Source organism: Callospermophilus lateralis, chromosome 5, assembly GCF_048772815.1.
Source record: "Callospermophilus lateralis isolate mCalLat2 chromosome 5, mCalLat2.hap1, whole genome shotgun sequence".
NCBI lineage: Eukaryota > Metazoa > Chordata > Mammalia > Rodentia > Sciuridae > Callospermophilus > Callospermophilus lateralis.
Genome location: NC_135309.1, coordinates 26,782,072 through 26,808,437, shown reverse-complemented (window position 1 = coordinate 26,808,437; position 26,366 = coordinate 26,782,072). Strand labels below are relative to the sequence as shown.

Below are 26,366 nucleotides of genomic sequence, written 5' to 3'. Positions count from 1 at the left end.
CATCACTAGGTGACTCAAATGACTATGAATGAACCACTTCACTTCTTTCTAAGCCTCATTTTTCACACCTGAAAGCGGGGTTACAAATACCTTACCTTCCTACCCTACAAGGAAAAAGACAAGAGTTCCTGAGCAGGAAAGTCCTGGTCTAATTGTAAAGCTGCATTTAAGCACATTTACATATTCACACAGACATAAGACAAAGATGAGACACATGGGCTCAATGGCCAGGCTTCCAACATCACAGTTATTTTTTTTCTTTGATGCTGGTAATTCTATTAACTAATCTTTCTAAGTCTTTAGAAGGTCTTCCTGTGTCTTCTGAACTACCCAGAGCAAATATTTCATTTTTCTCATCTTGAAGAAATTGGAGAAATGCAAAACCAAAAAGCTTGTTCAAAACATCCTTCAGAGACCATCCTGCACCAAAATCTGCCAACAACTCAACAAGTCGCCTGCCTTCGAAGCTATTTTGAAAGTCAGTTAAAACTAAAGGAAATTATGCGTGTGTGTCTAATGACTGGAGAGATCATCCTCTGTACAGATATTTAAATGTAAATGTATTTTTGGTATTAAACAAAGTTCTAAATTAACTCCATACTGACTGGGAGTTGGTGCTTCCTGATGCTAACCACTGATGCTAATCCCAGGTGGCTCTGCCCAGCAGGTCCAGCCTTCCACCTGTGTGGTAAAGAAGCTAACCACAGTTGCTGTTAACAGGAAAAAGATGAACAATTACATGTGTGAGGTCGGGGTGCAGTCGGTACGAGGGGAAGTTTGCTCTTCTGTTTTTGTTTCTGCCCATGATTGAGGGGGTCCAGCTTCTGTCAGCCTCTCACCACGGAGAAAGATGACGGAAAATTGCAAACCTCATATTCACAGGGTGGTAACCACTTGTACTTTCAGTACCTTGCACAGTCTGAAGCCCACTGAAAAGGGCAAGCCGACCTTATACAAATCGAAAACACTACATGTACAGATGATTCAATCTGGATGGAGGATTAACATACGGCAAGTGAATAATAGGAAAGGAAAAAACACTGTGCTGAAGTATAGAGAGATGTTCCCTCCAAAAAAAAAAAAAAAAAATTCCCTCATTATATGATTGGAACATTTTAAAGTCTCTCCTAAGACAAAGTACTTTCTCAATCATAATTACTTTAAGCTAAGTAGAGAGAGGCCTGAAAGAACCATGGTCAATGGCAGGTTAAGGAAGGTCACAGAGGAGATGAAGTCGGCCAAAGCAAAAAGGAGCAACACAAAATTAACCTAAATTTGGTAAGTTTTCTTAGGAGGTTGGCCTCTCAGCATTACAAATATTCCTCAAAGCAAGCCTTTTAATGGTCAGTTCTTAAAGCATTGTTGAGAGTGATTATGATTGGAAACTTAAATACATCAAATAATTAGGTCTAATGTAGGATAAAACTTCTAGTGAAAGCACCACGCATAGATTCAGAGAGAACTCTACCTCTAACAACTCCATAGAAGAAAATATAATGGGATAAAATGACTCTGGCTTGGATTTGGAAAAAAAAAAACTACTGCTGACAAAGATGGCTATAAATAGTATGAAAAAAAAAGTTGAAAACCCCCAAAGCAGAAAAGTTATATATGTAAATATTATAAATTATATCTGTGATTTTAAACATGTATGCAAAACAAAATTAATATGAATTTGATAGTAGTTACAAATATGAATATGGTTAACTTGACCCTGAAACCTTAATATTTCATTAATAGGGCACCCCTTATATTCAATATCATGCTATCTTCTGACATATGTTCTGAAAAAGAAAAGATGTGCTGTCCAGTGATGACGTAATAACAAGCAAATTATGGTGCAGCCATTAAATGGATGATTATATTTCCACTAAAGTATGTCCAGGAAGAATTTGAACCAATATAGAAAATGTTTATTTTATAATTCAAATTATAAAACCAGATGCAAAAATATATAAATATATTGTTATTTACTCTGAGAAAAACACTTGAAATTAAGCAAAGAAAAATGATTAGACAAAAACAAATAACTGATTATCTCTGAGGGGTGGGGTAATGAATAATTTGTTCCTGCTTTTCTGCATTTTAAAAATCTTCTATATTAGCATGCATTATGTTTGTAATGATAGATTGTAACTTATAGAAGTCTCTAATTTTAGGATCCTAGAGATACCTACATTCTCCCACATTTAACATGATTTCAGGGCGTTAGAAAATTCTGCAAATTAACAAGGTAAAGTAGCAGCTGGGAGGGGCTGGGATTGTGGCTCAGCAGTAGAGCGCTCACCTAGCACGGGCAGGACCCGGGTTGATCCTCACCACCACATTAAAATTAAAAGGCATTGTGTTTGTCCATCTACACCTAAAAAAAATAAAAATAAGTTAAAAAAAGTAGCAGCTGGGAGGTTTACCCAGTGCAGAGTTCCTCAGTCAGGGTCCCAATTCCAGCTCCTCTTCTACTAACTGCAAACCCTGGAAGGTCACTTCAGCTTTGCAAGTTTTCTAGTCATATAAATGGGCTAATAATAGAGGCCACCACCTTAACACAGTTTCTTGGAAGGGTGGCATGGTAGAGGACGCTTTGCAGTTCACGATCATAGAGAGGAATAAAATTGAAAGACAAGATAAGGAGGAGTATGGGGAAAATGTGGAGTAGGAGGGAGCAGCAGGATAAAGGTTAAGAAAGCATGTTCCTGGAGTGAGGAGAGACAAGAGGAGTTGGAATGTTCTATTCCAGGAAGAGTCCAGGCAGGGAACTAAATCCCCTACTTATCATTGTGATGTTGGATTTGATGAACTCACAGGTGTGGTAAAGATTTTAGATGTGTTCCAGCATTACTTATGGAAAGAACTGTGTGCTTTGTGGAACAGGAGAATAAGCAAATGGAACTCCTTGACTCTGGAGGTTGAGGGTGGAAACAGCTCCATGCTGTTTTTGCAGAATGTTCTTTTGGGAGCTGGCCCCAGCCTCTAAGGACATAAGGTCCTGGAGCAACACACTCTCACTTATTTGAGAATAGTTCATGAATTCCATCTGAGGTGTCAGTCTCAGCCTTCTGACCTCACATTGTCCAGGTATATGACTACTGACCCTCTGCTGCAGATTGTCCAAAGCAAAAAACAAAAAGAGACAAGAACCCAACTCAACGTGCCTCTGCTTCAACATGGAGGTAAGAGCATACCCCATCATAAGGTCCCATGAGGCATGCAATGATTATCAAAGACCAGAAATTGTTTTAAATTCATAATACCCTGATATTTATGATATTGCTTAATGAAAAATCAGATTACATAATATTATGTAAAATATCCCTCTAATTTGGTGATGAAGTAGATCTATGCATAGGAAAAAGGTCTGTGAGATACCTATCATTAAAAATTTTGGGCTGGAGTTGTAGCTCAGTGGTAGAGCACTTGCTTAGCACGTGTGAGGCACTGGGTTTGATCCTCAGCACCACATAAAAATAAAGAAATAAAATGAAGGCCTTGTGTCCATCTACAGATAAAATATATATTTTTAAGAAATAATATTAACACCTCACATTTATTGTTTATATTTTTAAAACAAGAAATAATGGGGGCATGCTATTCTCATTTTAATTATTTTTAATTGGTGCTTCCTAAATTATCTGAAATCCGTAGGTAGTATTTTGCAATAAAGAAAAAAAAAACAGTTTTAATGCTATAGTGGGCACCATTATCTCTGAGCTCTAACCATGAACAGACCACACCACTGCAAACAAATGAAATGAAAAAGAACCCTCTACAAATATCAGGAATAACTCTCAGAAAAAGATGTTACCTTTCCCTTCCTCTTCCTACTCCAAGATATTAGATAAAATTCAAGATATAGAGTTTAAAAGTTGAAGGGTTAATTTATCACAAGGCTGCTGGACAAAAAAACAACCATAACCAAAAAAAATTATCCTTAAAAACTTCCAATAGTTTATTGGCTTTGAAAACCAAATCATGTTATATCATACTAAAAAGATTAGAGGTTCAAGACTTTATTGTATTGCATGACACTGGCAAGAATACACATAAAGCTCGGTTCCTACCTTTATTGTTAATAGCTTTCTAATCCTTTACCCGAAATTTATAGTTTAGAAATGGCAACACATCTTAAAGATTAAAGCCATGTGACAAATAGTTCATGTCCCTTAATAACCAAATCACATGCCTTAGATTGGGCAGCTTATCTGCCTTTTACTCCTATACGGTTTCATGGGTAGGAAATACTTTATGTCCCTATTACATGAATGATAAATGGGATTGTTCCTTATGGCCTGTTATTTGCTTGGCTGTAGTCAATATGTTTTCTTTGGACAGGGATTTCTGTGATTTATCTCTCTCCCGGCCTTATCACTTATTAACTCTGGGTAGACGGGAGAAAGCCAAGGTTGTATATAGGGCCTCGTGGCCATTTAGACCTCTAATGTCAGTGAAAATATCCCTTTTAATGATCCTGTTACACTAGCTACTCAAGCCCTGATTATACTCCACTCCAAATAGGAAAGAAAGGTCGTAATTCTTGGAAAGCGTATACATAAAATATGCAAAATAACATGCTTCCTTCAGACAGGCTTTATTCTTTGCAGAAATGGCTTGCATTTTATAGATGTCACTGAAGTGCAATGGCTACTTTTAGTGATTTTGGTTGCAGTCAGTGTGCCCACTATGGTACCAAGTGTTTAACCGTGTAAGTGCCAGCAGACTCAGAATCACTGAGAACATCAAAATGTACATCAGATCTGAAAATTAAAGATCACATTTTGTTAAAAACAAAACAAAACAAAACTCCTTTCAGTGGAGAGGAAGACTGGTACCCATTCTTTGTATCACAAAAGCAGAAAGAATAAACATTCCCTCTGCCTTGAATTCTTTCCTTTGTGTGTAAATGGCTCATTTGGAGTCATGTTAAAGAACTACGGAGAGGAACAGCCTGTAAAATTTTCTTTCTTACTGGGTCTTTTCCAATTAGGACACCATGAAGGCAGAACTACTAGTCAAGTGTTCATTAGGCAGCCCTCTTTCAGCAGAATCCTAAGTGAAAACAATCTGATAAAAAAAGAAAACACATTCTTGCCTTCCTCTCCCCCCATTCTTCCCGAGCTTGCTTAGGCCTGTCTTCATAACAATTAACATATGTGTAGAATGTCACCCTCTGCAAGACATTTTTTATGCCCATTCTCTCATGGATAATCACAAGGCACTTGGGAAGCTCAGAGAGATGACCCCACCATGCCAAGCTGAGGAAGACAAAAATCTGGTGGCCTTAAACTCTTTGTCTCCCTCATCTCCCTCCTACATCGAATGCATCTCAGTGTTATTTCTTCCTCTGGAATTCTCTTAACTTCCATCTCCATCCATTACCTCCTCAATTGAAGATGCTGAATCTCTTTTTTGGACTAACTATGATGACCTCCTAAGAGGTCTTCCAACATCCACTCATCTCCACTGTTGCAGCTGGCCAGAGTTGTTTTACTTCTGAAATGTAGATATGGTCATGTCCAGATGTCTTGCAGTATCATCGCAAACAATGAAAGAACTGTCCATTACTCTGAAGATAACCACCAAACTCTTCTCCAGGTACTTCTCCCTGCCCACGTCTTCAACCTTCTCCCTCAAGATTCTCCTCCTCCCTTTGATGCTTCAGCCTAGCTAGACTTCTCATAATCCTTCAAGATGCCACATTGCTCCCACTCAGTGCCTCCTTGCAGGTTCCACCTTCTGGAACACTCAGCTTCCCTGGACCCCATCCTACCTCAACCCTTGCTAACTATTCACCATCCTTCAAACTTGAGTATACACGACTTTTCCTGAGGGAGAGATCTCTCTGATTGGCCCTTTACAGTTTCTTCATCATGAGCTTATCTGAAACTAGTTCTTGTGTCTCTGGACCCTTTTCAGGTCTAAAATAGTAAACTTACTAAGATCCATGTTCCCCCTAGGAATGGAGGAACTTTGGATAGGACAAAAGAGAGGAGGGAGGGAGGAAAAGGGAGGGTGATTTAGGGTAGAAAAGATGCTACATTGAGATGGACATCATTACCCTAAGTACATGTATGAAGACACAAATGGTGTGCTCTACTTTGTGTATACAACCAGAAAATGAAAAATTGTACTCCATTTGGTATAATGAGTTAAAACGCGTTCTGCTGTCATGTATAACAAATTAGAACAAATTAATTAATTAATTTTAATTAATTTTTAAAAAGATCCAAATTTACTCTTAGACTATAAGGTCAATGAAAACAGAACTGTGTCTGGTTTACTGAATGCCATTTGAGGATGTTGATAAGAACTGGTTTGGAACATTGCCTAGAAGAGAACAAGCAATCTGCAGACATTCCTGAGGTAAATAAATAAAGACAGTGGTAAGATCAGAACTAAAACCCAGGACTCTGCTTCCTACACTAATACCAAAAAAGAAATAATAGTTTAATCATGAAAACTGATATAATATCTGAGTATGCTCCAGTGATCATTTGTTTGGATTTTCAATGGAAATAACACTCAGTTTTTCACATATGGGTTTATTTGGGGGGAACATTCATACTGGATCAGGAATTGTCAGGATTGCATTACTTATATTGACTATTTGCTCCTTAAATAAAAGTACTATTAAAATATGTCTACAGATGAGAAAATAAAGAATATTTATAGTATAAATCTAATCCCATTTGTTCATTACCAGAAATCCCAACTACTAGGTTCTGTGCATGAAAATGTCAAGTGAAAAGGGATAGATTCTTAATTAACAGCTCTTATTTACATCCTGTGTCATCCAGAGCACAAAAATCAATGAGGACCCATTGATCCTGGGCAATATGTCAATCAATTATTAGAAAACATCTATTGAGAGTAAGATACTGAGTCAACTTGCTTCAACACAATGTAAAAGGGGTGTAATATTGGGGAGGGGTATTTCTTTCTTCATGAAGTTGGTGCATCACTTTTTCTGATTTTTCTACCTAAGAACATAACAAGGGAGCTATGGGCATAAGGAAGTGGTGATGAACACGGAACAAAAGAGATCCAACGACAGTTACTCTTCCTGTCAATCAAGACAAACCACAGGGAATATCGAAGTCACTTAGTCCAATTGGCTCATTTTACAATGTAGAAACTGGAGTCCAGAGTACATATGCAACTTGTTGTAAGTCTTGTAGCCAGTCAAGAGAAAATCTGGGGCTAGAACTCAGGCCTCTGCTCTTGGCCAAATGTTCTCCACTGCACCACAGTGGCCAGGGAATGCTCAGAGGAAAGAGTTTGAACTGCACTTGTGCAAAGGGGAATTAATATGTTCAAAGTAGCTGACTATGGAGTGAGCTTGAGGCACAGTAAGGAGACAGGCTTGAATGGAGCTGAGAAAATACAGCTCCCAGAGTGGAGTGCACTGTGAATGCCAAGTGCAGAGCTTTGGACTATATCTGACACACAGTGAGCAAACAAGGAAGGTTTCTCTGCAGGGCAATGATAAGAAAGTGGCTTTTCAGAAGCTTAATTTGGCAATGAATCAGTGTAAGAAAAAGCTAAAAAGCAGGAGATTCATTAGGCTCTAACTCTCCACTTCTCCCTTAACACTGATCACTTTGTTCATTCCCAAGTGGCAGCTTCCATTATGTGGAGGAGGTTCCCAAGAACTAAGCACAGAGCTTTCTGGCCTGCAACCTCTTGAACTGGGAGCTGAAGCTGATTGTAACCTGAACACCTGAAGTGGGCTGGGGATGGCTGCACCTGAAGTACTGTTGCCTCTAGAGGAGAGGTCCACATTTGAGATGAAAAACAGAAGAATAGGCATGTTTTGTTACTGAAAAATAATCTATACACCAGAGAAGTTTTCAAATCAAATCACGGCTGACTTATCAAAAAATATTTATTGTTGGAGGCCATTCCCAAGCAAACATTTGTTATGATCTATGGTTTGGACATGGTTGGTCCTCCAAAGGATTCATGTACTGAAAGCTTGGCACTCAATGTGACTCTACAAAGAAGTGGCACTTAGTGGAAGGTAATTAGGTCATTAGGGGCACAACACTTACATGGGATTAATGTAATTCTTATGGGATCATGATAAGAGTGAGCCATTACAAAAAGAGTGAGCCTAACCCCTGAATCCCTCTGACTTCTTGTCTTGTCATGTAATGCTCTTACATATGCTCCCGCTACTATGCCGTCCACCATGTTGTGATGCTGCCAACAGGCCTTACCAGAAGCTAAAGAAATGGGATCATTTGATTTTGCACTTTCAATCTCCAAAACTGTGAGCTGAATAAACCTCTTTTCTTTATAAGTAAGTATGAAATTTCAGGTGTTTTGTTATTGCAACAGAAAATACAGTAATATATAACCAAACGGTTATATTTACATTTATAAACCTTTTTTCTTGATATACAAAGTGTGATATTTCACACTTTGCCTTGTAAATTTGAGGTTGATTAGTGTTATTTGTTTCTTTAATTTTCTGATGTCTATAATTCTATTATTATAAATTCTAAAGGACATTTCTTAGACCTCTAGGAAGCTGGTGCTAATAAACAACTTAGGTAGAGAGTCAGCAGCAAAGGAATGAATAAGTAAAAAGAGTAATCACCATTTATTTGTTAGTAGAAACTACCAGTATCTGGACTCCTTCTAGGTGCCATACGTAAAATTTCCTGATCCTAAAAACAACCTTAGCAAGTTATTTTTATCCTCTTATAAAGATGAGGCGACTATGGTTCAGAACTATCATACAGTGTCTCAAGAATACCTCTCCAGTAACTGATAAAGACAAGACTTCAACCTATATCCACCATCTTGAACCCAAACATCCATCACTATGCTGTTCTGTCTTCTTAGAAGTGAGGAAGGAAAAGATGGGAAGAGGGGAAAAAAGAGAGGATAGAAGGAGAGGGACAAATGGAGGAGAGGATGAAAGATAAAACAAAGCACATATACACAGATCAGAATATAAAGGAAGTAGCAAGAAGAAGAAGAAGAAGGAGGAGGAGGAGGAGGAGGAGGAGGAGGAGGAGGAGGAGGAGGAGGAAAGGAAAACTTGAAAGTCATAAAAGTCAGCAAGGACCATAGAGCATTTTGGGCCAAAATGACCCCTCCTCACACACAGCAGTGTACTGTGTGCGGGTGAGATATGTGGGGTTATTCTGGGCACAGGGAACAACCAGAAGGTATTCCCAGGGAGAATTTTTATTTCAAGGTAAATTCTGAGACTGTTATGCAAAGGCTTGGATTAGTTGGAAGTTGGGTGGAAAATGTCTGAAATGGGACACTGGGTGGTAGAAAGGATCTGAGCGGTGTCCTAACTAAACATCTGGGCCCTTAGGTGATCATTAATGGAGACTACTCCAAGTTTGAGGACAGCAGGTAATGAAGAGCTCGCAGAGCATATTAAGCTCCTCAAACACCATCCTGTGGCCCACTCTTCCACTCACCTTTTCCCCACGGAGGTCTCTTCCATGGGGAAGTAACTAGAACGAAGGCAAAACCTGCAATTAGATTTGGCCACTTCTTATCAGGAAAACCAATTCTAAGAACCTTGAAGGAGCACTTAAAAGCTTCTAAGTATCTTGTATCAGCATTCAAGGACACTCAGGGCTTAGTGGAAGAGATCATGATTGTAAGAGATTTGCAAGTTGCTTAAGGATCTAACAACTGCAAGAAAATCAGCTGTGAGAACATTGAAGGTGTTAGGGAGACCCACACGTGGCAGTGGAGGGATGGTAGATTTGGGGCCAGCCGGGTCAGACACATGGTCCTAGAACTTGAAAAACAATCCTGTGATTAGAAAGGGCTTTTAGATCCTTGTCTAAGAGTGACAACACAATAAAGTAAATTCTGGAATGTGCCATTCAGCTTTTGTTCCATCAAAACTACAAACATAAGAGCATCAGAGCATCGTACATCTGGAAGACAAGACTTCCTTGTGTGACTCTGGTCTGAAGGGCCAATGATAGAGGGTGTTCTCCCCATCCTTACAGGGGGGGACAGCCTGTAGTCAAATTCTCTCCACCCCTCCCCAAAAGTCTACCTTTATTTGCATAGAGTAGATCAGGATGCTGTCTGGGTGATATGCTTTTTTTTTTTTTTTTTTTTTTTTAAGTATAGGTTTTTAGAACCTTCCATATCTATACACTCAAGCTCGCTCTTAAACACTTTGAAAGCTGCAAGACTCCCTTAATTGGGGGTGCTATTTTTTTTTTAAAAGGGGAAAATTCCAAGCGACATTCTGCTAAGAAACAAGAGGGTTAGCTCACCCAATTCAGAAAATCAAGGCTCACATCTTGAAATACTATGGATATTAAAGAAAATGAAGTGTGAACTTCTGTGGGTGGACAGAGGAGGGGTGCTGTACATTTACAAGGACCTGAGCAGTTGTTTGGATACAAAGAACAGAAAGGTTTTACGAGCCCCTCTCCATGCCTTCACTAGTAAGTGGTGACAGGCAGAGAGGTAAACTGAGTAAATCACAGGGGACAGTAGCCCCAGCCCTGAACAAGGGTCCCTCTGCAGAAGCCTTTAATGCTAATGATTATGAGGCCCATGTGCCGCTTCACCAATTAACAGAGATTGCTTTTGTTAGAAATGAGGATATGTCACAGAAACCGTTAACAGCCAACAATTGTGGTGAGGAAGTGTTTGTACCAGTTTCTTCAAATCTTTATTTTCCAACACAGGGTAACATGAGGCTCTTCCTAGAATACTTAGAAAACTAAGTCTTCTTGTGCTTTGCCCACCATTTCAAGCAGGACCGCTGGGACCTCTTTTCCCATTTTAAGTTTCCCACACATGGACTCACATTTACACACACCAAATTATCATTCTTTCTCTTCACTCCTTTCTTAGATTTGCAAATCTACTGCTTTTATCTTTGATCTTAATTCCAGTCTGATACAGGTTTTCCCAGATGTGATTTCTTTAAATTGACGGCAATTTTTTTAATGGTTAAAAAAAAAAAAAAAATCCCAAATAATGATGGGTCCCTAGCTATTTTCTTTTGAGAACTTAAGTAATTTAATGGGGATGACTTTTTTTTTTTTTTTTTTTAACTTTTACGGCCAGGTGGCTCTAGGGGATATTTTGTTGAACACTGATTAAAAATAATTTCTTCTAAATGAGACCTGACCACAAAATGGAACCATTAATGGGCAGGGACATTGTCACCAAAGCGGAAACCATGGCTGATTGCCTCCTGTACCTCCCACTACACAAGCATTTTCTTCTTTTTCTTCTCCTTTTCTTGTTCTTAATAGCAGAGTAAATAAGCAGCCAGCAAGGCCTAAAATGTTTTCGGCCAAAAACAGAGTCCAAACTCCTCAGAGAAAACATTGGCCTCTGTGGTTTTGTAATATGTTCCAGAACACCGAGTTCAGTGAGGAACATTGTGAAAAACTCCCATCCATTGGAATGATGGTGGGGAATGTTACAGTATCAGAAATTTCAATTGGTCCTTTTCCTGCAGACCCATAATGAGGCTTGTAAAAAAAAAAAAAAATAGTGCTATGTGGAAGTTCTCATGGGAAAAATGAATGGCAAGAAATCCTAGCTTTAAAAGAAACAGCTAATCTGCTAGTTTGATTGTTCTTCAAAACTTACGCTGAACCAATGAGCCTAATTAAAAACACTTGGCCTACTTCTATAAAGCATCATAGCTTTCTCTATGCTTCGTTTGTATACACCACAAAACTCCAGATAGACTATTATTTTTTCAAGTGCTCACTAACAAAGTGCTGACTTTGTTGGGATAGCGGAGCTAATTTCTTGAACTCAGTGTGAAACCTTAGCTAAACAAAATTGTGGTAATTTTCCTTAATTTGTAAAAGTGATTGGAGTGCAAACAAAATTTTCCTCTTGGGTCAATCCTATAATTTTCAATTAACTAAAACTAATCGTCAGGCAGGCACCAAACCTGCATTTTGTTTAAAGGGCTGGGAGGCATTTCCAAGGGTCAGGATGCATTAATTGTTTTTATAATTTTGAGAGAAAGAGACTGACTAAGATACACGTTTGGTTTTGCTTCTAGTATTAAAATACATGGGAAAGATGCTTTAAGGCAAATGTCAGGGCAAAATAAAATCTGTCCCTTTAATTGTATGGTTATAATTAGGATGTGTTAACACAGTTATTCCTTTACTTCTCTGGAATCTCTTTGTGTGAAAGCTTCCCCTCTGTATGTACTCTGGCCTTGAGGTCCTTCGCAGAGTCGACAAGACCTGAAACCAGCCTGTGGAGAAAGCTGGCTAGGGATGACTGATACCGAGCAGAGGGCCCCCAAACTTCGCTACTCCACATGGGGTCCTTTGACCTGCAGTGTGCTCTTGTTTTCAAGCTGTAAGCAACGAGGAGTCTCAGGTTCTGCCCCAAACCTACTCCAGCAGAATCCCAACTGTTAAAAAAGATCCCTGGGTGTTTGGTTTGCACACTACAATATGGCAGGGAGCTGGGCGGCGGGGGGGGGGGGGGGGGGGGCACTCAGACTATGCACTGGGTGCATTTCCACTTCCTGCCTTTCCAGATCCTGCCTGGTTCCCTGCATGTGATGGGAGGAAATTCATATTCACCCTGTAACCCTAGCTTCTTACCACAAGGAGGGTCCTTGTGCCAAGGCTGTTTTGGGAGTACAAAATGCAGTTGACTGGGGGAAAAGGCACCAGCCCAGAATTAAACATGAAAACTACTAACTGTATTTAATACAAATACTACAAGCAAGCTATAAGAGAGTTAAAAAGCACACCCCCTACTCCATAAGCAAGCAAATCCTAGTAGTTGGCTTAACCTCCAGAGAGACCTCAGCATTGTCTAGCAACTACTCTTCCTTTTATTCCTCATGCTGTGCTTTAGATATCCAACCAGTTATTTCAACATAGACACCCAGATGAATTCTTTAATAATAATCAAAGTATCTCATCTGGTCATACATCTGGTGAAATGGGGAAAGAAAGTAGGTCTTAACGGAAACTAGATTTAACACACACACACACACACACACACACACACACACACACACACACGCACACACACACACTTGTGCTTATGAGAGAAAGTGAAAGACCGTACAGGCCAAGACAGCCCTGCAGTCCCCATGCACGGCAGTTCTTACCTGTGTAAATGAATCTGCCCGGTGTCCCTTTGCAGAACTGCTTGGATTTATAGGACAATGTGACTTCCACAACTCCAGGGATGTGCCGCGGAGGTGTCTGCACACGGATGGCATGAGGAGTGATCAACTGGAGGAGACATTGCGGGAAGAAGATGGTCATTGCCACATGCAAAGGACTCATGTCACGGCTTCCCTATCAGCTGTCCATAAACAAAGCTTTAAAACACATAATTAAGCTGTCAATGTTTAAACATAATCTTGATGGAACTTGTATAAAAGACACTGACAACAATATTTACAAGTGCTCTGAGAACAGCCATAACAACATTATCTGGGTTTTCCTACATGGCAGGCACTGTGCTTCCTGGTTTGAAAAGGGAACCTGGCCTAATGAAATGATTTATCTACTACAGGATATCCTTTGGAAAATCTCTGTTCGAAACAGACACTCTGCCATGCCTCTCCAAAATTGATGAGACTGGTGTTTGAACTGAGCCCTTAAACATGTGGAAAACACAGAGGTAGGAAAACAGTAGGCCCAGGCACCCTGATTAGCTGCAGAGCACACATAGGAAATGCCCCTGAAGACCATTTGGTGCATTAACTACCAGAGGCACAATCAAAGAGCTTTAAAGGGGAAACCAAAGAATCTGCCTCCCTGGAATAGCTTGCGGATCTGGCAGAACTAAGGACTCTCCATAAAAGGGAAATGGAAGTTTGGGGAGAGGACTGCAGAATGGTCACTGGTCCATTAGGCAATGCCATGTGCACAATGAGAAAGTTCATTTCTGAACTCTGTTGGCAATCAGATTAGCCTATAAAGCTGAATTTATTTTTTATTACTCTTATCTCTGTTTATATAACTAAAATGTTATTAATGGCCATAAAACAGGCATTATCTGGTTCTTTGAAAAATCCAGCCCTGGTATTTGGTTGAATTTGATGGTGCTAGATTTTACATGCTCCCTCCCCCCACCACCCCCCTCTCTCTTTCTCTCTCTCTCTCTCTCTCTCTCTCTCTCTCTCTCTCTCTCTCTCTCTCTCTCTCGTCAGCAATTGCCCACTCCTTGACTCCTTTCAGATGCACTTAGCTCAATATTTGTGGTTGTAAGTCTGTATATAGTGGATCTTGTACACCATCTACAATGTGTCCATAATAACTTGTTTTTTATGCTGTTCTCATAGGGACACTTTAAAGGGGCAAAACAGGCTTAGTTCAAGTGTTTGGCCAAAGAATCACATGTGACAACAAGAATAGCCAAATAGGAAAGCCCAGAATAGTCTAATGGCTTCACAAAGTGACCTAACAATTTAGAAGGATGAGATTTACATCTGGTGATCTGGAACCCATGACCCCCAGGTTTCTAGGATCAATTTCACACATTTTTCCAGTGTGGTTGAACAACCAGCAACTCCTGGCTGCCCTAATGCCAGGTCCTGGGGAAAGAATGGGAGAAAGTTGCTTTTCTTAAAGTTCACAAATCATTTCTATCAAATACTCCTTGAAATGCAAAGAAAGGGCATCAGAATAAAAATCACCTTAACCTAGGAATTAGAAATGCCTTATCCTCCTCCAAACAAAAACTAAATAAAGAAGCTATAGAAATAAAAAATGCAACTGATAGTTTAGACTTAACAGACATATAGTATATTTCATCCGTCAATAACTGAATACATTGTCTTCTCTGCAGCACATGGATCCTTCTCTAATATAGACCATGTTATATAAGTTGTCACATATGTTGGTATACAATTGTCATATTACCATAACATATTTTTAGCATCTGTAGAATTATTTCAATAACTTCCTTTCCATTGATATTAATTTTTATGTTCTTGATTAGAATTGTTTATTTTTTATCAAATTCTAGCTGTATTATTTCTTTTCTATTTCATATATTTCTGCTCCTACTCTTATTTTTTCCTTCCTACTACATAATTTGAAAATAATTTGATAGTTCTATCCTCTTTCTGACACAAGTACTTGGAGTTATAAATGTTCATCTGAAAAATTCACTAAGTGCAAAATATAAAAAATAAAGATAGGATGTGACAATATTAAGCCAAGTTGGATCTAGGGACAAAAGAAGTGTGCCCCTATATAAATGTTTTAATATATTTTTAATGGTTAATGTGTCTTCAGAGCATTAGAGTAGTTAAAAATACCGGAGAATTGAAAATTAGGTATGTTAAAAAAAATGTTCATTTGAGTACTGTTTGATCCCAGAGATCCTGATATCTTAAGCTTTTATCATCACTTAGTTCAAAGCACTTTTTATTTATTTTCTTTATGCTTTCTTCCTTGGCCTCTGAGATATTTATAGATGTGCCATTTAATTTTGAAATAGTCAACATGTAGAGGTGGGATTCTCCATATCTTAATGTGATTGATTTCTAATGTAATAAATCATGCAGGAAGCACAATCTGCATGATTTCAAATTTTTAAAAAGTGATGAAAATGCTTTTTATGTTGATTGTATTGGTTACATACATGTCAAAACTGATAAGACTGCATGTTCAAATATGTGCATTTTATTGTACTTCAGTTCTACCTTAATAAAGCTGTTGTAGGGGTGGGGGGAAAATGCCTTATCCTCTTCCATGGAACATTTGGAGTCAGAACTTATTTGCAGAAGATACACAAAAGATACTTCCAGGAGGCCGTGGCATGAGGGACTCTTGGAGACTGAGTCCATTCCTACAGCACAGTGTCTCAGACAGCTAAGGATTTACTCATGAAAGCACAAGAAATGCTGTCTTAGAACTTTGTTCTTTTCTCATTGAAATTCCTCCAAAATGCATTTACACTCTCTGAAACATGCAAAGTACATGTAATTCAACTTAACCTTGATAAACCAAGATCATTGTTTGGAATACCCAGTATTATATCTTGCGGTAATACAGAAAAGCTCCAAGTGCCGACTAAAGTATGAAGGGCTGCATTTGTACCCTAGGTGCTTCCCAATAGATATGACTGTGAAATTATTTCGATTTTTATTCCATTCCTTTATCTTTTTCCTCCTGGTATTCTTTAAAACTTCTAATCTGCTCTTATAATCTATAAGTATAGAAACTAAGAAATCAAATTTAATCATGCATATAGAATAGCAGAGGAAAGAGGTTTTGAAGGATAGTAAAAGATGATCTTTCAAAATCAAGTATATGCTAATCTCAACTGTCAGATCAAGTTTGGGAACTAACACTTATTCAGTCCTAATCCTAGGGACTTTACCTACAAATGCTAATTTCATCAGGATAATGGTGTATTTTTATGCCTTTTTTTTTTCAGATGTGAAAACAGAATTTTCAAAAGGTTAAATTGTTTACACAAGGTTATCCTGGTCATCTATAAAATGTTCCTCTAAAATAACAGGGAGGACTCACAGTGGCACTTAGTGGTACGGTGTGTTTAAGGAGGCCAAAGCTTCCTTTCATTCATTCACCAAGAAGAATTGCTCATATGGAAAGTTTTTAAATATAGTACCAAACAAGATTTTCAGACCTGGAGGCTGTGTGGATTTTTTTCTACCCCTTGGTATCTCTACTTTTTTTTTTTTTTGCCTGATCCTTTGCTATATTTTTGAGGGGGAAGATCACCATGTTCCTATATTCCAACAGGTGGTAGGTTTCCTCTGTTTAAGAGTTACTGAGGATTCAGATTAACTTTCATTCACAATAATACTTAGAAGAACTTTCAACCAGTTAGAAAATATTTCACCTACACTTCCTTTTCTTGAGGGAACAAGCTTTTAAGAGATGGACAGATATTAGTAAATAGATGGATGAAGATTTCTTTTTGAGGATAAGGACTTAGTAACTATGAGCTTACACCAAGGAACAAGATTCATGGGACTTTATACATTGATTAGGTGTTACGACAGTGAAACTACCGAGGGTGAGATTTTACCATAAAGCTTTCAGCTCAGGAAATTCAAGCAAATTTCCATTTACAATTTCATTTTCAATTTTAATCAATCACCCTGTCAAGAACAGAGATTCCTTTTTGAAACAACTCCCTTTCACAGAGGAGGTCAGAATCCGAGTCTTCACTAGAAAATGAACTAGTTAATATTTTCCCCAAAGTAGATGTCATTCTGGGAATGGCCCCTACCACTGACACATGATATCCACGGCTTATAGAGGAAAAGCATTTCCGCTAACTTTGATCAATTTGAACTTGTAAGCTTATTTACAAATCACTCAGAGAATCACAGAATTATATTAGTGAGCATTTAAAACGAATCCTGGGTGAACCGAGGGCAGCTACTCTATGCATCAGAGCCAAGATGAGACAGGCTCCATAAAGTTTAACTTTTCCCAACTTCCAAATACCAGTTTCTCAGTGTTGTCATATCTATCAGCCACCTGCACAATTGTGTGTTAGTTTTTTTTTTAAATCAAGTATCTTTTTGTTTAAAAATTTATTTTATAAGGAAACTTCAAATTTCTACCATAACTGAAAAACTGATGTCCCCTGCCCAAATAAGGAGCTATTATACACAGTAATTTTAATGTTAATATGATGCTCAATTCTAGCTGGAACCTGTCAATGCATAATTATATTGAGAAAGGAGATTTGCTAGTATTAGATGTTAAAGACTTGTTTTGCCCCAACTGATGCTTTCTCCTTAAATATGAGTCAGAAGGATTAAAAGAGAAACCAAAGGCAGACAACTTTCTCACCATGTGATTGGGTTCTACTTCCTGTCCTTGTCAAATTCAAAACTGTCTTCTGTATTACAAAGGGCACATGCTCTGCACCTTGGAAACTACTCTCCTGGGCAATTAGAAGGCAGATGGGCTCTTTTTACTTCACTTTCTTAAATTACAAATAACCAAACAAACTGAGCTGGAAATAAATATTGAGAAACTGTGTAGCATCGGAGACTGCTCTGGTCCATTCTGGACGCCTTCACTCTCTTTATCCTTGTGATGTCATGAGACCTAACACTCATGAAGTGGGATAATTTACACGGCACCTTAACATGCATTGTCTTTTAAAACCATTGTCAGATGAGAAAAGTCGAGGGCAGGCGTGTTAACTAATGTTATTTGAAAGAATAGGAAGAAAACCACTCTTTTGCTGAAATATGTCTCCTCCAGAGCTCTTCTCTTTTCATTGGTTTCTTATTATTTTGATGTCCCTCATTTTCTGTCAGTTTGCAATATAGAAATTTTAAAGTTTTGTCCCATTTTTTCCTTCTTTTTACCTATATAATGTTTCTTGAGTTTACACATCAGCTTAGTTGCTTCAACTGAACTAACTACCAAATTTATCTAAACCTGTGCACTTGACCCCTCTAGTCAAACATCAAATTTTATTAACAACAGAGCCACAGAATCTTCCCAAATATGTCTTCCTGCTCTCTCAATCTCACGTGGCCCAGGCCCCATTTACCATCTTACTACCTCTAAATGTGTTCCTCGCTCCTGTGTTCTCTTAGTCAACTCTCAGTGGTGGAAATGCTGTCCTCCACTTGAAACAGCAAACTTGGTTTAATTTTGTTTTTCTCAGGCTGCAACCTTTAAATCAAGTTGATTATATCTCCACTAGACTCCCCTGGTTCTTCTCTGCCTCCCCTCCTTCTCCCATGTAGGCTGTCCCCTGTTGGTACTCAGATGATGACAATACTAGGATGGTCTTCTAAACGGGCTTTCTCTACTTCTACTTCCTCTGCGGAACACTATCAAATGCAATCTCATCATGGCACGCCCTGACTCAGGCCCCCTGCTGCCCCCCTTGCCTATAATATATAGACCTTAGCATAATGCTCCTTAGCCTAATGCTCAGGGTGCAGCCTGTAGCCAATCCCCCTCTCTGGTCCAACTCCCATGCTTCTCCACTTTCTGGAATGCAGGGCTGCGGACAGGAGAACACACACAGCCTTGCCCAACAGCTTAGCTTCGTTCACACCATTCCCTGCCTTCACGTTGCCCTACCAACACTCAACTTGGTCTCTGAAGCCCTGAGCGCTTATTCTCTATTCCAGTTTTACTTGGTCCTACGAGTCAGAGTCGCCTGCATTTTGTAGGAACTTATGCCATTATATCATTTATACTTTAACTCTTTCTATTTTGCTTTGTGCCATAAAGAGCTTTTTACATTTTTATCCCAATAGTCCTTGAGATCAGAGACACAGCCTAATTCACAACTGCATTCCCCAAAGTTGTTAAATTAATACACATGATAATTTAAAATGTTTCTGGAATAAATATACATGCAAATTAGATCACAGCTCTACTAGATGTCTAAATCCACTAAGTGTAGTAAACCTTTTCCATAATAGCCCAGTCTTCTTTGTTTTTATTTATTTATTTATTTGGTTGGTTGTAGATGAACACATTATCTGTTTATTTATTTTTATGTGGTGCTGAGGATTAAACCCAGTGCCTCATATATGCAAGGCAAGGACTCTACCACTGAGCTACAGCCCCAGCCCAAACCCATTCTTCTTAACATGATCATATTTAACTCTGATTCCTTAACTACATTGCTCCTGAATCGATTATCTGATTGGCTCAGCACTCATGTCCTATCATAACATGGGACCAAGCTTACATTTCATCTAAGTGATTAAAAAAGAGGAGCATAGCCAAAGGTCTGTGAATCCAGTTAGAAGTGATAAATTGCAAAAAGTTAAGATGGAAACACTGGAAAAGCAACCCGCAAAAAAAATCTAAATGGTGTTTATTCCTAGACTGACAACCTCAGATGTGAGTTTTCTTCTATCTCCCTTATATGAGTGAGTGTGTGAGTGAGTGAGTGTGTGTGTGTGTGTGTGTGTGTGTGCACGTGTGCACACACACATGCATCTGTAGCACCCACATGCATGGTGAATTCATCTACCTGCACAAGGAATAATAATCATGTAAATAGTCATAGAATAATATTTGCATCTGTATGAATTACTTTGTGAGGAAAAAATACTTATTAAAAGTTAAAAGGAGAATAATAGCAGTTTGGAGCAATAGGTCTTTCATGTGATTATAAGAATTAGATCAATAACTGCATGGAAGAAAGACTGAAAGGTAAAGTTAAGGGTGACTTTACTTTCCTCACATGGCCCTGAATTCTCTAACTCTTCAGCCATGGAAAACTGTTAATATCACGATGAGAAGAAGGAATTTTTAAGCATGGCATCAAGATGAAGCACATGTGATCTCTGCAGAGCCTCAGGAGAGGCTTCTAGCCTGACAAAGACATGCCAGCAGCAAGGGTTCTGCTCCCTCTGGGTGAAAAGCCCGGCTGCTGTGAAAGGGGAGCCCACACACAGACCTGGCGGAACAGGGCCACTTCTGGACGCAGTGCTGGAATCAGGAGTGGGGATGCCCGGCAGATGGTGCCGCTACCCCGGGAAGCAGAACTCCAAAGAGGCCACCTCCAGAGTCTGCAAGCCCAGAAGAGGGACGCAGGGAGCACAGCTGTCCAAATGGCTTCATAAAGACTCTCCTAGTGTTCAAGGTTCTGTGTGTATGAGTGACAGGTCCTAGTGTTTGAAAACATGACTGCAGCCTGCTAGAACTTTGGGGAGTAAGAGGGAGTTTGGGGGATTCTTTCTTCTCTGAGAAGCATTTATTATCTGTGTCACTCTGCTGATGGTGATGACCTCATCAATGACCTCCAGCAATAATGGTCTTTTGTCCCCATCATGCCATATGCTAACCTGGAAGTTAAACTTCACATATGCTCTGTGGCATTAGGAGGCAGGTATGGTTATTACCTGGTTCTCAGATGAAGAAAATGAATTTCTGGAAAGTTAAGAAACACCACCAAGAAACTCATCTGTAGTGGCAAGTTTCCCTGGCCGATGGCCACTATTGTACAACCACAGCCATGTCTCCCTGCATTGTTGGTAAGCAATTTGTCCATGATTCCTGGCACATGGGCTTTACACCCTCCTGCCACCTCCTACAGCATGAATCCTCGCCATTGCCTACACCCTAAAAGTCCTGGTAACACAGAAGCATGCAAAGCACTTTTCTCATTGGTAAAGGTTAGCTGGAATGGGTTCCCCTGAAAAACGAAAATGAAATTCCAACAGAAGCTTTTATGCACACATTCCAACCTGTGGAACTATAAGAAAAAAAAATGCAGTTGGCAGTGCCAAACCACAAAGCCAAAACATAACTGGGGTTACTAGAAAACACACTAGTGATTTTTCATTATTAGTCCTAGGATTTAATATCTTAATCATCTTCACCAAAGAGAAGCTTAAAAAAAAATGTTTGAAACAGGCAATGACTCAAGAAGACATCAAAAGAAAGAAAAGTTAGTTCTTCAGAAACATCATTAATATGTATAACTAGAAAAATCCTAAAGTGGACCCTAGCACAGTGCCCTAGAGGGTCTGGGTCCTAGGATACACTAGCCCATTTGGCCATGCCCACTCTCTATTCCTCAGTTTACCCGCTAAATCATCTACTGCTCCAGTTCTAATCTTCTCCGTGGGGGGAACTGAAAATAACATTAAATACGCTTTGTGTTTGGGTAGTGCTTCTCCAGGGACCCTAAAGTGCTTTCCAGATTAATTTTTTTAATTTATGTATTAATAATTCTCACAGCATTCTCCTGCTCAATTAGGATAATAATATCCATCTCTTTTGAGATAGGCAGGGGGTACTGAGTGATGGACATGAAGCAGACACTTAAATAAGGAAACTGTAACATAAAAGCATAATTAAAGCTTTGAAACCAAATCGATCTAAGGATTTTTTAAAGAAAAACCACAGTGTTAGTGACCAAACAAGCAAACTCATTTCTCCTCGACTCAGGCACATTCATCTTTTGGGAGTTAAACATGGCATTTAAGAAATATTATTTCCAGGAGCTCCTACAGCATGATGAAGCAGGGAAGTGTATGTTCCTGGAAGATGCACTGGCTGGACCTCCGTGTTGTATCTCCATTCCCCCAAAGTGGACACCACATAAATCAGGAGATGCTCCCTGAATGCCTCAGTGTATTTTGGTTTGTTCCCTAATCACAGTTCTCTGGGTTTCATAACACAGATTTTTTTCATTCCCAAGAATTGCCAGTCTCCAAGGCAGTATATGATTTCTCAGGGAACGTGAGAGAAAGCCAGTGAAGGCATTTACTGTTTCATAAACATTCTGGTTTTCTTTTGTCCTTTCAAGAAAATAGCTTTAAACCCATGTTTAGCAGAATATGATGGGTCACATGAATTCCCAAAGATAAACTCTTCAGTGTCACAGGAGACCTCTGAAACTCAAGTCTCAGGAATGGAGTTTAAATAGGGGATTTGAATTCTGGCTTTTGAACAGTCAGCAGTGTTTCTTAACACTGTCTGAAATTCATCTCAATAAAGATACAGAGAGTAGAGACATGGAGGCAGATTTTGCTATGTGGGTCTGTGTCCCAGAAGTAGAATGCCCCATGTGGACACATACTTGTTCTTCTTTTTCACTGGGTTCCCAGTATTTCACAGGACCTTGGAACGAGGTCCTCAATAAATAATCATTGAACTGAATGAATAAATATTGTGATGCCATTAACCACCACTGATACTTAAGGTGAAGATTCAATAAACTCCCTTATGAATCTACAAAAATGCAAAAAAAACAGAGCTGGGAATGTTGCTCAGTGGCAGAGAGCTTGCCTAGTAGGTGAGTGAAAGGACCTGAGTTTGATTCCCAACACTCAAACAAAAAAAAAAAAAAAAAAAAAAAAGGAAAGAAAGAAAGAAGAAGAGAAAGAATCAACATCATTCCATTCGGAATTCTTTTTTACTAAAATAATAAAAACAAAAAACTTTTAACTGGCCACCACAAACTTCCTGGTAACCTCCTTAGACATTGACAAAAATATGCTGCCCAGTGCTGACCAGGAAGCTCACCGCGACCCTTCAATCAATGCAGTTAATTGTATAAAACAAAACAGTCACAAGATCATTTTTCAAAATAACAGATTTGGGAGAAAAAGACTAAAATAAATATATTCTGCTTCGACTACCTTTGGGTTTTGTGGGTTTATTTATTTATTTATTTTGTAATTTGTTTTTTAAATAAACTTTCTCCAGCTTTCTTCCCAGGATGTAGATAGCATGCCAATTGGGCCCCATTAAAGACTGGATCCCATTCTGGCCATCTGTGGGCTGGAGAAGCACTGGTGGGTTCCTAAGGTCCACAAGGAGAGGATCAGACACGGGCAACGCCAGCCCCTGTGGTCTAAAACTACACAATGAGCTCTTTCTCAAGGCTGCTCTTTCCACATTCAGGCAAGAAGGAATGTCATTCCCTGCTTCAGCCTGGCTCCGGGTCCTGTGTGCCTGTCTGTTTGTTTGGAAATTAAAATACAAAAGAAAAAACAGAGCCAGATGCATTTATGGAAGGGACCAAATGCTTATTATCAAAGTTGGAAGTTTAAAGGAAGGAAACCCTTGCCTGTGGAATTAGGAAAGAAAAATAGGAGACCAAAAGACTGATAGATGGGGAAAGAGGGAATGAATTTGCCTTTCAATGAAAAATTTTAGTGTCCTTCAAGGGTCTGAAAACAAAAAGATATCAAAGCAGTAAGACAAAGACTCATTCTAATATTTTTGTGGTGTAGCCCATATTTGCATACTGTATACACTGATACTTGCACATTTATTCAGTAGTCCTTAATTAACATGTCCCTCCAAGTACCGAGAGATGCTCCCTAAGAAAGCTCTACAGAAAATTGAAGTCAAATCTCTTTTAATACAGTGGCCCTAAGACTGCTTTGGCTGGAAGTCTTTCGAGGATGCATTACACAGTTCTTGCTGTTTTAATCAGAATTTATTAGAAATAATTGCCAGCTCTTTCTTCCTGACTCAGAGCCACCACCATTATGAATAGTCATTAAGGTGCCACACAATAATATACTTCTGTGTCTGCTTTTTAGGTTTTCCATTTCTGCCCTAGACATTAGACTGTCAGCTGTCACTTCTACTGTCACTGCGCCTGTTTCTAACAACCTGCTTCCACATATGACCTGTCTCTAGTTGGCTCCTTCTCATTTGCTGTAACAGGGAAAAACAGATAACATCATTTGTTAAAAATTATTGTTCTGCTTATACTAAAGAAAGTCTTTTATTCTTTTTACTTTCTTCTCTTTCTTTTTTTCTTTTTTATCTTTTGTTTGATCTTGAATTTTGGAGAGTTGAAGTCATTATAACACTCTCTGAATAAATGGGTTTGACTACATTCATATTAAATGGCTAGGAGATGGCTCTCAAGTCAGGTAGATTTTGGTTCAAATTCAAGCTTTGCAAAGAAACAGCTGTGGGACCTTTGGAAAGTCACTCTATCTCTCTGACCTTGAGTTCCATTATGAGAGAATGGGATAGGTGATGTGGGAAGAACTAGACATTTAATAGTACTATTAAAAAGATAAATTGACATAATACCTATAATGAATTTAGGGAAAGGCATCCCCTATACAGACCACTCAAAAAGTGCTGGTTTTATTACTCCTTTATTGTCATCATTTTCTATAGGTTTATCCTAAAGTATTTAGGTACACATTTAATGTGCAACTAATATATCTAAGTATGAACTACCTACCCACACATGCATTAACAAAAACCAAGTTGCTATATCTACTTTCCCCCGCTCCCCCCGGGGATACTTTACCACTGAGATATATCCCCATTCTCAGCTCTATTCTTTACCCTGCTCTTTTTTATTTATTTCATTTTTTGTTTTGTTTGGATGCCTATCTTTCTAAATTGCAGAGGCTGACCTTGAACTCGAGTTCTTCCTGCCTAAACTTCCCAAATAGCTGAGATTACAGGCATGAACAGTGCTACTTTGAAGCATCATCAAATATAATAGTTGTTAACAAGGAGCATTTTTTTTTAAATGGAAGGAAAAAAGGAAGGAAAGAGGGAAGAAGGGAAGAAAGTGGGGAGGGAGGAGAGAGAGGGAGAGAGGGAGGAAGAGTCATTCAGCAAACATAAAGCATCTGACCTCTAAGTTGGTGCAGGGGCCCTGTGAGAGATTGAGCTTAAGGTAGCACGGATCCTGCCTTCAAGAGAGAAAGCACTTCCTTGAATCACAATAATAAAAGAAAAGAATAGAAACATAATATGGTAGAGATAAGGCAATGTAGGAATTTGGACACAAGAGAGAATATTCTACACCTGGAGCAGAGAGGGAAGACCTCACAGGAAAAGGTGGTCTTTTACAGGATCCTGGGAGCAAAGAACACAGGCATGGGAAGAAAGGGAACAGCACTCAGAAGGAAGAACAAGACAGAGCACAGGACAAAGAATCCCTTCAGGTGCAAGGAGCGGCCACCAATTCAGTGCACCTGGAATAAATCCAGGTGCACCCTGCAGGAGAATGTTGAAAAGAGCCTGAGTGCCAAAAGAAAGCTTTGGGAGACAAGAAACCAGGGAAGGTTAGGGCAGGAGCAGGGGTCTTCAGTTCAGAGGACCAGGGAGCCCCTCCAGCAATCAGCACAGAGCACACCAGGAAAGAGCAAAGGATATAGACATCCATGTTCTTCCTAGAGTCAGGTGGCTGCAGCCATGCGTGAGTTCTGTCTTTGATTCAAATTAAAATTAGAAATGCATCACACTTCTGTGGCTTCTATTTTCAAGTTCTAGGCACATACAAGTACCTCCTGAGCACACCGGAAACATGGAGATGAAAATGTCATCTGAAAGCCTTTTTTCACTATCCCCTGATTATCAACAGACAGGACAAATTTCAAGTGCCTTCATCATTAAAAATAAAAACATAGACTAAAGCATTTTGAGGAATAAAGGGAGTAGGGCTGTAATGGTTCAGCTCTACTAAAACAGCCACTAGGCCATTTTAATCTGAGTTTCTTTAATATGCTAGCTCATTTAGAAATGATTCCTCATAAAATTACTTGGGCTTGAAAGTTGTTCTTCAAAGACATACACAAAGTTTAATGTAACTTATTTGAAAGAAATAAACTTCTTAATTTTGTATCAAGCATCTTCCATATATTAGGTGGTCAATAAGTACATGTTAAATAAAAACAGACTTTGAAACACATGTTTAAGGAAAACAAGGCAGCTATCAGTTATTTTAAATCTATGCATGTAATTAACTTTGGATTCAATTTGTAAGCCTCAATATGTGAAAAATAAATGAACACGGCTATTTATGTTTTACTTTTATTATGAAAATTTGAAAGAAGTGGTATTGGACATAATGGCATCCCCCAACTTTCCTTATGTGTGTGTGAGATTTCAGTGGTATTTGTATCTCATTTATAATATAGTATGAATGAGTCATTTTGTGTAAAATTT

General features: G+C 39.0%; 1 protein-coding gene across 7 annotated transcripts in view; it reads right to left on the bottom strand.

Annotated features, from left to right (window-relative positions):
* The window catches only part of Ebf1 (EBF transcription factor 1), a 377,119-nt gene that overhangs the window by 66,245 nt on the left and 284,508 nt on the right, over positions 1-26,366 (bottom strand). For all 7 annotated transcript variants that reach the window (XM_076856387.2, XM_076856388.2, XM_076856389.2 and 4 more), the window contains exon 10: positions 13,103-13,229. In XM_076856387.2, the coding sequence (XP_076712502.1) occupies positions 13,103-13,229 (127 nt within the window). The remainder of the gene's footprint in view (positions 1-13,102; positions 13,230-26,366) is intronic.